The sequence below is a fragment of the Austrofundulus limnaeus genome, unplaced genomic scaffold, assembly GCF_001266775.1.
Source record: "Austrofundulus limnaeus strain Quisiro unplaced genomic scaffold, Austrofundulus_limnaeus-1.0 Scaffold120, whole genome shotgun sequence".
Lineage (NCBI taxonomy): Eukaryota > Metazoa > Chordata > Actinopteri > Cyprinodontiformes > Rivulidae > Austrofundulus > Austrofundulus limnaeus.
In genome coordinates, this window is record NW_013952522.1 from 1,007,669 (window position 1) to 1,023,344 (window position 15,676).

General features: G+C 37.5%; 2 protein-coding genes across 5 annotated transcripts in view; one reads left to right on the plus strand and one right to left on the minus strand.

Moving 5' to 3' along the window:
* Positions 1-15,676, plus strand: part of LOC106522082 (neuronal-specific septin-3) — a 79,116-nt gene that overhangs the window by 45,268 nt on the left and 18,172 nt on the right. For 3 of the 4 annotated variants that reach the window (XM_014014934.1, XM_014014937.1, XM_014014935.1), the window contains one exon: positions 2,504-3,250. In XM_014014934.1, coding sequence (XP_013870388.1) covers positions 2,504-3,250 — 747 coding nt within the window. Of the gene's footprint in view, positions 1-150; positions 271-2,503; positions 3,251-15,676 lie in introns of those variants that run through there. The other variant, XM_014014936.1, reaches the window with a different exon arrangement.
* On the minus strand, positions 10,550-12,193 carry LOC106522083 (uncharacterized). Its single transcript, XM_014014938.1, has one exon. It carries the CDS (start codon positions 12,191-12,193, stop codon positions 10,718-10,720), a length of 1,476 nt encoding a protein of 491 aa, XP_013870392.1. The 3' UTR covers positions 10,550-10,717.

A 15,676-nucleotide genomic window follows, 5' to 3' on the forward strand; every position in this document is an offset into this window, starting at 1 on the left:
ACTTTGACCCACACTCCGGAACAGTAGGTGGCGGTAATGCTCCTTTAAGTTGGTTGAACCACGCTCCATACCAGTTGGTGGCGGTAATGCACACCAAACGGGTTTTAGCAAACCGCCAAAAGAAATCGAGAAGAAGAAGACATTTGAAAATGTTGACGGGAAAACTCTCAGGTGTTGCTCGCTGAGTATTAAGGAGGTTTTTGTTTGTTTTTGAGCGGTTTGTCGTTGCTGGGGACATGCTAAAGCGCTACGTGAAGCGCGCAAAGTCAGGTAAGATGGGCTAAAATTCAGTTAACGTTTCAGTTATTTATTGGATTTTGACGCAGCAGGAGGGGTTCACCGGTATGGGTCAAGGTATTGTTTTAAATGTTTGTCTTTGTTTTTTGGCAGCAGTGTTTTGTTTTTATTTTTTACACAGCCTGCAYAGATTGCTGGTTCCATTTATAAATTCAAACAAATCTCATGTATCAAGAGTTTTTAATATGAACATGGTAGGAACAAAACAATAACTGACAAAACAATACCTAAAACAATATAATTTACAGAACTGACAACAGAACAAAATGTTCTTGTAGCAACACTTGTCCTTGTTTCATCATGTTTAGGTGTATCCACGAGTAATTTTAATGGTTTATAATCATTTACCAATAAAGGTTTCTTTTATCTATGTTAGCTCAACGTGAAATACCAACCAGAACAACTGTACTCTTGCCTGTACATTCACACATATAAACATTTAACTTTGCACAAAAAATAAGGAAATTGCGTTTGAGAGGTTATTTCTTTGTTGTAAAATGTTTCTTGGCGATAAGTCACAATGTTGGAAAGCCTGTTAACCTTTCAGTAAAATAATGTCACATTTGCAAGGAACATGCGTTTGTGGGATGAGCAGTAGAGTTGAAGTATGTGAGTTGTACACATGAAAAAAATTGCCATATCTTACAGCTTGTGTTGCTGTTGACACATTGCCATGAAGAAGAGAACAGCAGAGAGATGATCTACCAAACACACATTTCTTACATGTGCACATGTATATTTGTACAAACAGGTACATTTCTTATATGTGCACATGTGTATTTGTACAAACAGGTACATTTCTTATATGTGCACATGTATATTTGTACAAACAGGTAAATTTCTTATATGTGCACATGTATATTTGTACAAACAGGTACATGTGATCCATAATTTAACCAGTTCCTTCTCAGCTGAATGGTGTTTGAATGGAATGTTTTTAAATCCTTTTTAATTCAATGTATCGTTCTAAGGTTTTGATTAATTTGTACTTCATTGTTTTTGTTTACATATTTGAAAACTGAAAAATGAATTGAAGGATGTGCAGGAATACTTATACAACTCTCTGCCAGCTTACTGTGATGCTTTGTTGAATTTTGGACCACTTAAGTTCTTTAAATTTTGTCATGTCTTTTATTGATTATTGATTATTACGAGTTGTTTCATTTATCTTTTATGACTTGATTCTAGGGTTGGGCAATATTGGCAAAAAAATTAATCACAATTAATTGTGGTATTTAGCCAATAACGATTAATTTGACGATTAACCCCCTGGAGTCCCTGCACACCTTTATGTCCTAGTCACACGACCAGTTTAGTGGGAAAGATTTTCTTTTCATAAAATCTGTTCCAAATTGTGTCAAAATCACAGACTTCAGCTAAACATCAAGTTTTAAATTGGGTTGATAGATAATTAAATTACAGAACCTTTTTTAATGTTTGTCATATTTGAAGCAGGGWGGAGCACAGAGCGGACTCTGCCTGGTGGCATTAATCGTATTAATCGTCAAATGCCAAAAAATAATCGATTAATGTTTTTCCGACGATTAATTGCACACGATACGATTATGCCCAACCCTACTTGATTCTGTTGTATTTTACATTTTTGATATCATTTTGGTCGTCATATAAATTGCACTATTTCCTTATTTTACATTGCACTTGTTGTTTATTTTACATTTATGTTAAGGCAGTTAATAATTATTCCTTTTAATTTGGATTGATTAATGACTAATCAAGAGGAGGGGAATGTGCTGGGATACTTATATAACTCTCTGCCTGTACAAGTTCATACTGTCTTGACAGTATTATTGTATATCTTTTGATAACTGCCACGYCTTGTGTAATCTGTTTCACATGATTTCTGAGATGCCATTTCATGTATGGGACCTCGCTCTTATTTTGATATCTCTGTACCAGCTGTTGCTCTGTCATTGGACCCCGTTGTATTATTTGTCGTCCTGTTATTGGCTGATCACGCACTTCGACCGGATGTTAAAACTGTTTCTTCTTTGACGGACCCTCTGATCGGGCCTGCTTGAGTTGCTGCTCACCTTTTGCTTATGCGAACCTTATTAAAACATCTGATGACCGAACCGCGCAGCGCACCTTCTTTTATTCACGTATTTCCGCCTTAGTGGATATTTCCACGACAAAGGACGTGTGTAGTTTTTTTCCTGTCTGACCACAAATGTTTGTGTTTTTCCAGCACTGAAGCGGTCATTTGAGGTGGAGGACACAGATGCGTCCACAAACCCATCTCCTGTGTCTCGCCGTACCACCAACCCTCTCCGCTCTTCCGCATCCTCCTCCACGTCCAGCCAGCGGAGCTACGACCTGAGCTCCCGCAACTCGGACTACTCCTCCGCCAGATCCACCATCTCCGAGTCTTCCAGTCTACGTTCCCCAAAGACCGGCATGAGGCGCATGGAGTTATCAGGAGGTCGCAACCCTGACGCAGCTTCATCCCGCCGCACAGAAATGTCCATCGAGGTCTCGTCCAAACAGATTGACAACTCCCCGAGCGCTGGCATCGCCCGCTTCGGGCTCAAACGACCAGAGGTGAGCCTGAGCAGTCGGAGTAATGCTCTGGACAGCTCTTCCAACTCTGTGAACAGGCGGGCGGAGTTCAGCATGACAAGACCCCATGATCCCCCCGCCCCTCCTAGGAGGGTGGACGCCCAGCTGTCCTCCACTCCCCCCGTCTCCAGGATCCCAGAGCCCCCTCAGAGAAGAGCAGAGCCCCCTTCTCCTCACCTCAGCCCGACTGACGGGTTGTCCAGGAGACCAGAGATGCCCATCTTCAGACAGCCAGACAGCTTGGCGTCAGGCAACGCAGTAGAGAACAACCACACACCACCTGCACCTGCCGCCCCTCTGCCGTCCCTGACAGAGCCACAGGTGGAGAAGGTGGTGTCACCTGCCACAGAGGTGCCCACAACTCGACCGACAGAAAGTGAGTACCTGCTCAGTTCACTTTTCTTTTATTCAAATATTTCAGTTTTAATAGCTGACTTTAAAAAACACCGGCAAGATTAACTACTCACTGTGAGGTTCACACAACTAATCCCAATTCAACTTCCTTTATTTTCTTAAACATGGTGGGGTTTTCTCAATCCAAGAAGTTGCAAAATTTAGGTGGGGACGACTATGTTATGATGAAGTAATTCAATGAATTTTCCTTTATTTTTTGACTCMGTTTCCTTTTCTGTTTATCACAGAATGAAGTTAATGTTGAAACACAAAAAAGGCTAAAATAAAGTGAAACGCCTAATTTTAAAACAATATACTTACTCGTTAGATACTTATCTATTCAGACTTGATTGACCTAGTCGTTAATGTAAAATAATAAATTAATATTACACAGTCAGAAGATTACAACCCTGAGTTCTTGAGCTTATTTAGAGAGACTATCTGTGAAAGTAGGTCAGTGAGACTAACGAGAAACTCTTTCTAGGACAGCACCTACCCAAACAAAACCCAATCTTCAACTTGCATTTGAGCACAAGTTGAGTAAATTCAGACTTCTCATTTTCAGTTTGTGCAAGTTGCTTTTTATTAGTGTGTTTACTCCTCATGTCTGCAACTTTAACATTTTCCCGTATTCACTAGTCCCCTTTTGTCACATGTAAAGTTTTAATTGAACTCTAAAACAGACGTAAATTAATCCGTCAGAAGTTTTTATTTTATTGCCACAGCTGATTAATCTCCCTGCCATGTGGCTCCGAGGCGATGCCAAAATCAAACGGAGCATTTCATGAGTTGTAGTAACTTGAAGAAATAATCACTCAAGCTGATTTGGTCAGGAGTGTAAGAATCTTAACTTTGTTAAAAAATAATAATTCTAGAGTACAGCCTCATGTGTTTTAAAAGACAAAAAAAGAATTGTCATTTATAGTCAAAGACATGACAAGAATACCACTGAGCTAGTTGTATATAGTCCAAAAGGACGATGATGATAATTAATGATAAAAAGGCATGCTACAATATAAAGTTCACTTTTTTCCCCTCATCAATAATTAGACCTAACTCTTTGTTTCATGTAGTTTTAGCCTTATTAGGAGTCATTGTGTGGTATTAAAGAAAATTCAGTTCCTTCAGTATTTTTTCATTGAGACAGCAGAAGCTCATTGTTTTACAGTCTTGGTTTTAGCTGTACATTTGGAGAACCTGTTTAAGTTAAATAAATGTGAACGTGATTTCAGTTTGCAGATGAAAAGTCTTTACTCGTTGAGGWGTTTTAAAAGCTTGTTTTGAATAGCTTGGCTTTCTGTTTATTTTTGTTTAAAAAAAAACTTGAATTCTTCTGCTGTGCATCTGTTTGTGCCTCTGCTTATCATGACACAGCTGTGCTGTTGTTTTTTTGGTGAAGTAGTATCCAAGCGTAGGCGGCAGGGAGCTGATGCATTCCAAATCTGGAGGTCGTAAAACCTTTTACATAAAAATAGACCCAAACGTCCACTTCTTGAAGTTCTGTGTAATCTGATTTTTATTTTTATTTCTCACTCTCTCTCTCTCTCTCTTCACTAAACCTACAAAGAAAAAACTAATTTTATTTCTACTTCGTGCAAAATAGATGTTATTCTTAAGCTTTCTGTGGCTGCTGCAGGGGCGAGTCAGTTATCTGAAGTGTGACCTTGTGTAAGGAGATAGGAAGTGAACAATAAAAAGGGGATGGATTAGGACTGAAGTTGTGCCACATTTGGCTCAGCTTACACCTTCCTGCTCAGCTGAGCACATGGAGGGAGGCCCTGCAAAAAGGAAACCTGAAAAGAAGAGCGGAGCAGACAGGAGCGGGAAAGAGGCGGACAAAATAGGAGGGTTTCTGTGGAGAAGGGCAGAGAAAAGAAATATTCAGAGAGTCATAAACTGCAAGAAAGAGAGTACGTTAAATAGTTTATTTGCAGTGAGAAAACTAATGAGAACACAAAACTTTGAACTCCAGACACTTCACACTTGGGCAAGTTTGTTTGTTATTTTGATGTTAGTTAGATTTTCAAAACATGAATCTGTTTTATTTCTTTTTGTTGACTTTGTGTAGCTGCTTGTCTCACCACTGCATTTGATTCTAAACCAGCCGGATGTCGATGTGTGGCCAGTTTGGCCATTAAATTTTTTGCCAAAGGGTTTTTGTGATCTATAAGTGAGATCTGGTTGCCTTTAATGGTTTTGTGCGTGTTCACTCATGTGGATATGTGTACACCCTGAGTGTAGGTTTAAGAATGTCTTGCCCAGGGGAGAGTGACTGATGAACAGGCTGATAAGTGATGTGCCGTGTCTGTGGAGGAAGCGGAACAGCACAAGGTGCTGTAAAGACATGCTTTATTTCGGCTGATTTGTCGACTGTAACCACGAGCAGCTGTGTTCAGCCTCAGCAGGAAGTGATCTCACATTGTTGTGCAGAAAAACACACATTCATTCAATGTGAAGGCAACTGATTTTAATCACCTGCACTTTTTGTTTGTTTTGTTTTTTGATTTTGAAATTCAAATCTGGACATTTGACACGTTAGTGTGCTTTGCAACATCTCTATAGATGCACCTTTTACATTTTCTATCTTTTTCAAGACAAAACAACAATCAATGTGTTGTTATCAAAGCACAAAGAAGAATTTCATCCTCCGTGTTTATTTGTGCACCTCAGGTTGGAAGGCAGTGCATGCAGAAAAATCTGCTTCAGATAAGAAATCCTGTCGAACAAGACTGTTTATCTCAGTTTTACACCATTTTCTTTACAATTAGAATTTTTGGTTTGTATGAACAAGTTAATGCAGAAAACCTATTGTTAAATGCATAAAACAGTTTGTTTAAATCTAAATGTGCAGCTGGGAGACTGTGATGAAGTGATTCAACACAATCTACTGGCTTCTTTAGATTTTTTTTTCATGTACAATGCATGTTGTGACTTCACTTTAAATAAACTGAATTGAATTGAATTGAATTGCTATAAAACTAAACTAAGAACGATCCTCATGGCATCATTAATTCAGTCTGACTTTAGAAGTCCTGTGTGTGATTTTGAGTTTGAGTTTGATTATACTGTAATGTCAGGGTGCCTATTCTACAGGGTGAGCAAAAGTACACTGCTCAAAAAAAAAATAAAGGGAACACTTAAACAACGCACACTAAGTCCAAGTAAATCAAACCTTTGTGAAGCACATTCAACTCTGTACAGAACAAAGTACTCAATGCGAATATTTCATTGATTAAGATCGGGAGTTAGCGTGCGTTGTTTAAGTGTTCCTTTTATTTTTTTTGAGCAGTGTAGTTAAAATTACAGTTAAATACACTAACCCTAAACCCAAATGCAAAATAATATAAACAACATAAAGTACTTTTTTTTTAAAAGCAAAATAATTTCCAGCTCTTTTTCATTGTTTTTTAGTTGATCTGATTAATTTTTGCACCAAATATTTGACAAATTTATGACTATATTTTAGCAGTTGAATGTGTCCAGGTTTGTTTTTGTGTGTAAACTTTCCCAAATGAGGTGTGCATGCACGCATTTCTTGTTGAAACCAAACTATTTTGAAAACTTCTTTGAAAATAAGTTTATTAATCACCAATAAATTGCTTAAAATCTTTTTTTTTTACATTTTCTTTAACAAACTCGATACATTTTTGTTGATTTCAAGTCCAGTGTAAAAAAAACAACAAATTAATAAGTAATAGGTCCCAAAATACAACATATAAGAACTTGAGCATTTTAAGTATTGAAACACAAATTTTATCTGTATTTTCTCCACAGCAGTAAAAACATTTCTTCACATGGGCTGATTAGCTCACTAAAGAAAATGGAGCAAAAAGTCTTTCTGAATGTGTCAAAAGTTTTTCTTTGGAGACATTTTATCTTTTTGATTTCAAGTTTCCAGACCAAACCAGCAGCTGTATTTATCAGAGTTTTGATCAGAACTCCTCACTAATAAAAACACAAGTTATCATTGTTCTCCCAGCTGAGTTTACAACAATTTATGTCTCATTATCTTATGATCTATCTTGTGCTGGTCTGATAAGTGGTAACACTTCTTTTTGTGTTTAAGAAAATGATACCGATCTTGTTGAGACAAACATAAAGACCTTTTCATAAGCTCGTTATAAACGAAGTCTTGTGTATGTCAGGGGGTGTTTTTCTGCTACTAATCAGTAAAAAGATAAATCATACAAAAAAAGCGCACTTGAAAACAAATCTAAATATTCCTTTGTTGGAAAGCTTTGGCTTATATGATTACAACTTGTTTCATTTAACCTAAAGTAAAAATAAAAGCGATGAGTAAATAAACACAATTTAACACAATATTTACCACTCTCAGTAAATCAAACTATAGAAGTTTTTTAATGTGCAGTATCAATCTTGATTATTTTCTTAACTGCTGTCACATCATGACTCAGCACTGAGTCGCTAATATCAGATTACAAATGGTTATATCTGATGAATAACAGGAGTGTCTTTGTGTGTGAAAACAAATAATCAAAGCAATATTTTTTGTATAATCCCAAATAGTTATGTAATTAAATATATAAAGGAAAATGCTTAATGTCAAGTTTTGCTGGCTTAATTTTGGGGTTTTGTAATAAAGCACTGCATTTACTGTTGGTTTTAGATGGTGTCTGAAAAAAAATTGATCCCTTTTTATTTTGCATTTTCAGGTTTTTCGAATGTTGTCTGAGGAAATTATGATTAGAGCTAAAATAATCAAAAGAACCAATAAAAAAAATTTGCACAGAAAGTCCATTACATTGTTTCCTGTGTGAGGTTGAGGTGTATAACGGTGTTGGTTATAGTAGACCGATCCCTGTAAACGGGATGTGTTTCCATAGCTGCCGCTCCGGTGACCATCAGTATAATGTTGTCTCCTGAATTCTTGTAAAAGGTTGACCGTGACCTCAAACGTGTAGTCAAGATGGTAATCTGGGCCATCATGCTGAGTGATGAAGACTCGATTTATCTGTTGGTTTCTGTTGGCACTAAATATAATCCGAGCTCTGTTCCATCCATTGGTCCGTCTCTGGGAGTTGCGTACGCTTGATGGAAGTGATTCTGATGTGTCTCGATGAATATTACCCACTGTGTAGTATTTGAACCCCCAAGGCTGTGGGTCCAACACTTCTTCATAGTTTCCATAATGATGTGAGCCATACCCACTGTCGGGGTCAAAGGTCAGCCAGATAACGTTATTGCGAATGTCAACTGTGTTGGCAAACCACCGAAGCAGCTCTAAAACGTTTGTGCGCTCATTCCAGTAAGCGTCTTCCAGCTCGCTGATGGAGTTCAGACATCTCCGAGTAGCGGACACTGAGGTCAGGCCGAGGAGCAGAACCACACAGAACCTTGTGATCGTTGACATCGTTGTACCCTGGGGAGACATTTTAGATGTTGCACATCATCTGTTTGTACATTAAACATCTGTTCATATTCTTGTAGTGAACTCAAACTAGTATAAAATCTGTAGGCATGTGACTTAAACATAGAGAACATATTTCCTTTTTTTTTCTCCAACATCCAAATTTAAATCCAAATTGAAATATTCCTCCATCCTGCACATGGCTGCATTTGATTATTTTTGGATAAAATGTTTACGTAGAAAAACTTAAATTCAGAATGGAAGTAAAGCTGTTTTGATTTTACAACTTTTTTCTTTTTTTAGTGTTTTTGTGTTATTTTCTGTGATTTAATATTTGTATTTGTTTCCTCGGTGTCTTTTACTTAGATCTGTAAATCTGCTCTTGCCCCACCCATATCTACGTGAACCATGTTGTCTCTCCCCAGGTGTTTATCATGCTCAATAATTAGTCCTTTTATATTCATAGTGTTGTGTTCACCCCCAGTGGTGATTTTTGTCTCCCTTGTGCTCAATCCTATTATTTTTCTATGCTTTGAAAGGACTCCGCTGCCTCGTTAGCTTTTGTTAAATAAATCCATTTAAAGTTACTCCTTAGTTCTCACAGTTTACTGTCTGTGATGTTAGCTTGGTATTTTTAGTGTCAAATATGTTACAAATCCATTTCTTACTTTCTACAGGAAGTGACTTTAACTACTGACATTCTAAGACGTCTTTAAAGTGCTTTAAATGCTAAAATGCTTCTTTTAGGGGACCTGTTGATATTTTGTGTTTTATACTTATTAGATATTACACTTAAAGATAAAAAAATAAGACAAATTTGTTCTTAACACAAATGGCAATTACCAATTAATGAAAAACGTTTGAAGTACACCACAATATTGCTAAACCTTCTTTTTTTGCTAATTTTATAAACCATTACTGCAAGTCATCATTTTTCATTTAATTTATTAAGCATTCTTGCATGTTGTCACTTTTTTATAACAGCTGCTTTAGAGAAGAAAAATCGTGTGTTCTGTAGGAAATAAGTGCATTGTGTTTGTGTTTCCATCTTTAGAATATTGTGTTTATAGATTTTAAAGGCAGATGAGAGTAAATGAAAATCTTTAGATCATAAATTTAGGGAGCTTACCTGGTTTAGTTGGATCCTGTCAGGTCTCTGTTCTCTGTCTGTCTGTGAGAGCAGCTCTTTATTTACTTTTAGGTTTCTGCTTCACAGAAAATGAAACTGGAACAACAAACCAACTGACTTGCAGAACAGCAAATGGGTATTGCAGTTTTTATTCTTATTATCAGGAAGTCCTTATGCTCTCCAAGCTGCACCCTTCCTCCCCTACAGAAGCACACTTGCCAGTCACAACACAAACCTCAACCCCCTCCACTGGGGGGGAAAAAGTGCACATTTTTGATCAAAATAAAACATCAGTACAACATGATGGTAATTTCCCCTTTGTCAGCTCTGCGGGTTTTTTTTTTTTAATTTTTATTTGAGTGACTTTTAAAAGTGTCTCACTGTTTTTAGATAACTTGGTACAACACTAAATATGTCTACGCTAAAGAGAGAATAAATCTACCAAAAAGTTGAACAAATGTAAAATCTAAATCAGTATTTTTTTGTAACAGAAATTTAGGTTTCTCAGCTTTTTAGCTCATTATTTGTATGAACACAATCTTTGTTGAAAATGATTTTTTTCTGCAAAAAGCCAAAGTTGGTCTCTGCAGATCCAATGACCATTAAGGCCCTGTCACGTTTTAGACAACTTATGCCAACTTGGGAAATTTTTKTCCAACACTAAAAATGTCTATGTTGAAGATGGAATATATTAAAAAAATCTACTGGGAGCCTAGTTCACATGATCAAAAAAAAAGATCACAAATACAGAATTGATTCAGTCGTTTTTATTCTTTATCGTCATCCTTTCACAAAGAATTCTCATTAAAAAAAGTCAGTGATTCAAATGTTTTAATAGTTTTACTCTTTTAATAAGCTTGAGCTTCAGAAAAAACATGATTTTAAATTAACAGAATTCATTGCTTTCCATATTGGTTTAAAAATAATTGTCCTCCATTCATCTCTTTCAGTCTTTATTCCCCCCAGCATGGGGTGCAGGCTTGCTCCACCTCATCGTGCAGTATGAATCTTGCTTGTACTCCTGGAGCAATTGTCATTCCTGAGTGGTACTCATACACAGCACAGTTTGAAAAGTTCTCAATCTCATTGTTGGGTTTGAATCTTGTTGCCCACTGCCATTGCCACCATTCATAATTGCCTGTGGCTTTTTCTGCAGAACTATAAAGTCCAATCCATGAATTATTGAATGTGGACCTCCAGTCTCTGAAAGAGTTTTTCACATACAGACGAGCACAGGCTTTACCGTTCTTTGCACAAATCTGTAGGCTTGCATTGTAGCCTTCAATGCCGACTGCTGGGGGATTCTCATACTCGGCGCCTCTGTTGAGCTCCTCTCCAACAGATGTCCAGAAGCAACATCTTCTCCTTACTTTATGCAGCCGAGCTTGAAGGCCTTCATTCAGTGGTACTGATGTGTCATAACTGCCTGATTCTTTGTTTCCAATAGACTTATAAGTCAGTTCTTCCTGGTCTAAACCACTCCTAAAAAGCACAACCATCACACCTTCTTTGATAAGCTCTGCGGGAACTTTGCTCCAAAGAATTCTTGCTTTTCCACCTGGACCTGTTGTCACCTTAAGTTTCATTTCATAACTGTGATCCTGTAGGAGCCCTGCAGAAATCCCAGGATAAGTATTTTGCCTGTTTTCTGGAATATTGACAACAAAATCAGAGTGTGTGCTCCTTCTGGTTGAAGACTGTCTCCTGTTGTGTTGGTTGGATGACTCCCTTTCCTGGATCACAATAAATAAGAATAGCCCAAGACAAGCGAGCTCTCCCCACGAGTTTCTAATGTACCTTAGCTGGGCGTCATCTGCGTTGCTCCCAAAGCGATCTCTGAGATCCATCAGAGAGTCCTCGTCTTCCTCAGAGAATTCTCTGATTTGCCTCAGAAGGTTGTTGCTGACTTGGTACGTATGTTCTGGATCGTACCTCGTCCCCTGATATTCAGAGGTTTCAAAATGCTGTGTGATGTAGACCCTGTCTATCTGTCCAGCTTGCCAGCCCACATTCTGCTCTCTCACTCTGAAGATGATCCGGTCCCGGTTTCTTCCCTCGTATCCGTATCGTGGATGGACGACATAAGATGGAAGCTCAGACGACCTTTGTTCATGGAGATTACCAACAGTGTAGTATCTGTATCGTATGTTTCCCTGAGGAAGTTGGTCCAGCATCCTTTCGTAGTTTCCATAGTGGTGTGAGCCATATTCTTCACTGTTGGGGTCAAAGGTTAGCCTTATGACATTGTTATTGTCTATGTCGACCGTGTCAGCGAACCAGTAAAGCAGCAACAGGCTGTGTGAGGGGACAGACTGTCCAAATTTGAGTCTTTTTAGATCATTTATGTTCTTGAGTTTTTGTACAGCTGCTGCAGAGGTGAAGATAAGTAGCAACATCACAAAACTCGCTGCAGCTCCTGACAGCTTCATCATCCTGTAAAATAAATGAATTATTATTATTGTTGTTGTTGTTGCTGCAGCACAATGAAGATGGCTCTCTCAGTGCAAAGAAGTTGTAAAGAATTGTTTTATTGTTCTGAGAAGATATAGAAACTGCATGATCAGCACATGATGATGATGATAATAAAAATCTTTAAAGAAGGAATTCAAGATGATGTGCTTACAGCAGAGCTATTCAACTGGTGGCCTGTGGGCCACATCCGGCCCACAAGTGACTTTCATCCATCCCACCAATGATAATTTCTGTTTTTACTTCATTTAATATAGATTTTCAAACAATTGTAATTTTTTAATTTATGATGCAAGGCAACAAAATAAACACATTTAAAATGTAAGCAATACTTTTATTTAAATGTTTTTTAACATAATGCAATATTTCCCCTACCATATTTGGGCAGTACGACCCCTCTCTGTGAACTTGTGAGCAAATTAGTTTACTTACAGGCTAATAAGTGATGCTTACAGGTGATACAGTATAAGATGTTTTTGTTCAGATGTTTTTTCTCTTTGTAAATTGTCAGAGTGCCACTTAGTACTCATTGGACACTGAAAATTAAAGCTTTTAACAACATTAACGACAAGCAAAACCTCTTTCCTCACGTTTACTAGACTAGTGTTTCCCAAAGTTGGGGTCGGGACCCAAAGTGGGGTCTCGAAACATCAAGGTGGGATCCTGAAAAGATTTTTGGAATTAATTACATTTTTGCCAAAGTTGTTACAAAGGAGTGAGGTTAGTATAATTAAAATGGATAAATGTAGTATAAAAAATATTGTTACTATGCCCATGTTTAGTTGACCTGATACAAATGTTTATCATCCAAAAATAGCTGGGGGCACAGGTCTCTGCTACTGTTATTTTGTGGGTCAAAAGCTGAAAAGTTTGGGAACCACTGCACTTTGGTTCCCAAAGTTGGGCTTGGGACCCAATAATGGGTCATGAAGCACCTTGGATAATCTCCAAAAATCAATTTAAAGGGTAATAAAATAATTGCTGATGTAATATTTTCCCTATAATTATTACAAAAACACAAAATAAGGATAAAGAAGAATTTATATTTGTGTACAAGCTGTTTAGATTGTCAAAAAAGTCTGTGTTTTTAGGGTTGTTAACAAAGTTCATGTACTCAGACCAGTAATATTTGGGGTCACAAGTTTTTGCCATGAATATTTTGTGGGTCAGAAGATAAAAAGTTTGGGAACCACTGTTCTAGACAAGTCTTTTAAAACGCCCTACACACACAAAAATTCTAACATCCTTTTTAAATGAAAGGTTAACATGTCAACTGTAAAAACACGTCTTTCACTTTTTTTGTCAGATAAGACGTACCAACTACATTGTTATTAAAGATTTTGTCAAGACTAATTTCAGATAATTCCTGCAACTTATTAATACTACTCCAACATTTTCTTTTTATTTTCAACATAAAATAAGAGAGCTTACCTGTTTTACTCTGCAGCTGACGACGTCTGTGATTTGTTTGTGTTGGATCAGCAGAGCTTCCTCTTTGTTTCAGTTTCCTGAGCAATGAAACCAGAACCTAGTCTTTCATGGAAATTATCAGGGAGTTTTTTATTGCAGCTGTTTTATTGGTAAGAGTTGTCGGAGCCACACCTACTGATTTCAAGGTCTCATCAGGTCTCTTTAAATTTTGAGCTCAGCATCGGTCATTTGTCTTGATCACTAATGCAAAAAATTGTTTTATCTATAGCTTTGATGTGACTGGGTTTAAAGTGCAAAATGGCTTAAAAATTGTGATTCTTTACAGCATTTTGTCCAAACAACCGCCTGCTCTGCTGCAACCCCACCAGCAACCAGCAGGAGATGCTGTCACACAAGCTGTTGGCCTCATACCTGCAGGGCGTGAAGCTTTTAAATGCTTTGTTGCATTTATAGTTTAAAACAGAAACAGCTCTGTGGCACTTGAAACATGCACGTAACATTGCTTGGTTGTGAAGCTGCAGAGCCTGTTTACAAAGCGTCGACTGAGTCTCGTGTGTTCCGTAAGTCGGAAGGACTTCCGCTATTCGCAGAGCGTTAGACCCAAGTGACACCTTCCAACACAGACCCACAATGTTTCCATTACTTCAGAGTCTGTTTTGACTTGAAGTTATTTTCCGGAGCTTCTAAATTACATCTGTCTTCTGGAAATGTTTTTATTACATTTTTAGAGTTTTGTTGTTTTGGACTCAAATAGCAGTGAAGTTGACTCAGTGGTAAATTATGTACACAAACACACACTCATGTGGAACAAAAGATACTTGAGTTTCATTTAAACATCCTTTACAGCAAACCAAATACTGTATCCCTATTTTTAAATAAGATTTTAAAAAAAAGCTGAGCTCAAATGAAGTTAAACTTGAATGATTTTTCTGCAGAGAAGGAAAAATCAGCCTGTGATTGAGTCAATGCTTCTTCTGTTATGTTTGTTAGTCACTGAACAGCTGCAAAGACCTCTGACAGTGGTCTGCCATTCTTATCGTCCTGCCAACACATGACACCGTCTTGGCAAAGCATTATCCACAAACTTCATCCCGACACCGGCTTCCTGCCATTACAGCCCCGACCCTTCACAATAGAGACCTTTTCATCTTTACAGACGATGTCCTCCATCAGAGCAGTCAATAAGAGTGTATCAAGTAAAGTTGGATCAGACAAAGATGACTTCACCCTGCATGCATGCAGGGTTAGAGAGAAGTCTTTAAAAAGGCAGCTCTAAAAGAAAGAAAATCCTCCAATGCAGTGGTAAATCCTCTGAACTGAATGTGTTGTAGTGATTGTGACAGCAGGAGAAATGTAGCTTTAGAATCTGAGAAGTTTGGAGAAGAAGGTCAAACCAAGTTCTTGTTGTTTTTAAATAAATGTTCTAATGAAACCTGAGGAGACTGACTCCAGAGAGGCTGTGATGTGGACTAGAGTGTTGACCGTACTATTGCGCAATGCCCACAATGTGTCGTTTTTAYGAGGGCAGGAAAAACATTACAAGTTTAGTTTTTGTAATTAGTTAAATCTGATTTTTATGTGTTTTGGCAAAAAAAACATTTATCACAAAGTTTATTTCTTGCACGAGGTAATTAGTTCAGAGTAACGGCTTCAAACTGTTACTTCTGCATATAAAATACAACAGGAGTTCCTGTTTTTGTACCTGAAAATAGAGTTCAAGTGTTTTTCAGTCCATCATCTAAAACTGTCAGTTTTTGTTATCTGGTTTAGTCKTTTTTATTTGATGTCAACAAGGTAAAGTTACTTTTTAATGACTGACTGCTTTAAAGGAGGGAGTCTTCAGGGAAATGGGTTTTTCAAACACTAAAATAATGCAGGAGCTTATTTTCTCCATATTTGGTAAAACCTGTTTGTGATCATCTGTTTGTGTTTTTTATGTTCTGCATCCACTTGAGGATTGAAAGAGCTGTCAGTTTGCACAACAATAACACACAAAACATTTTTACAGACTT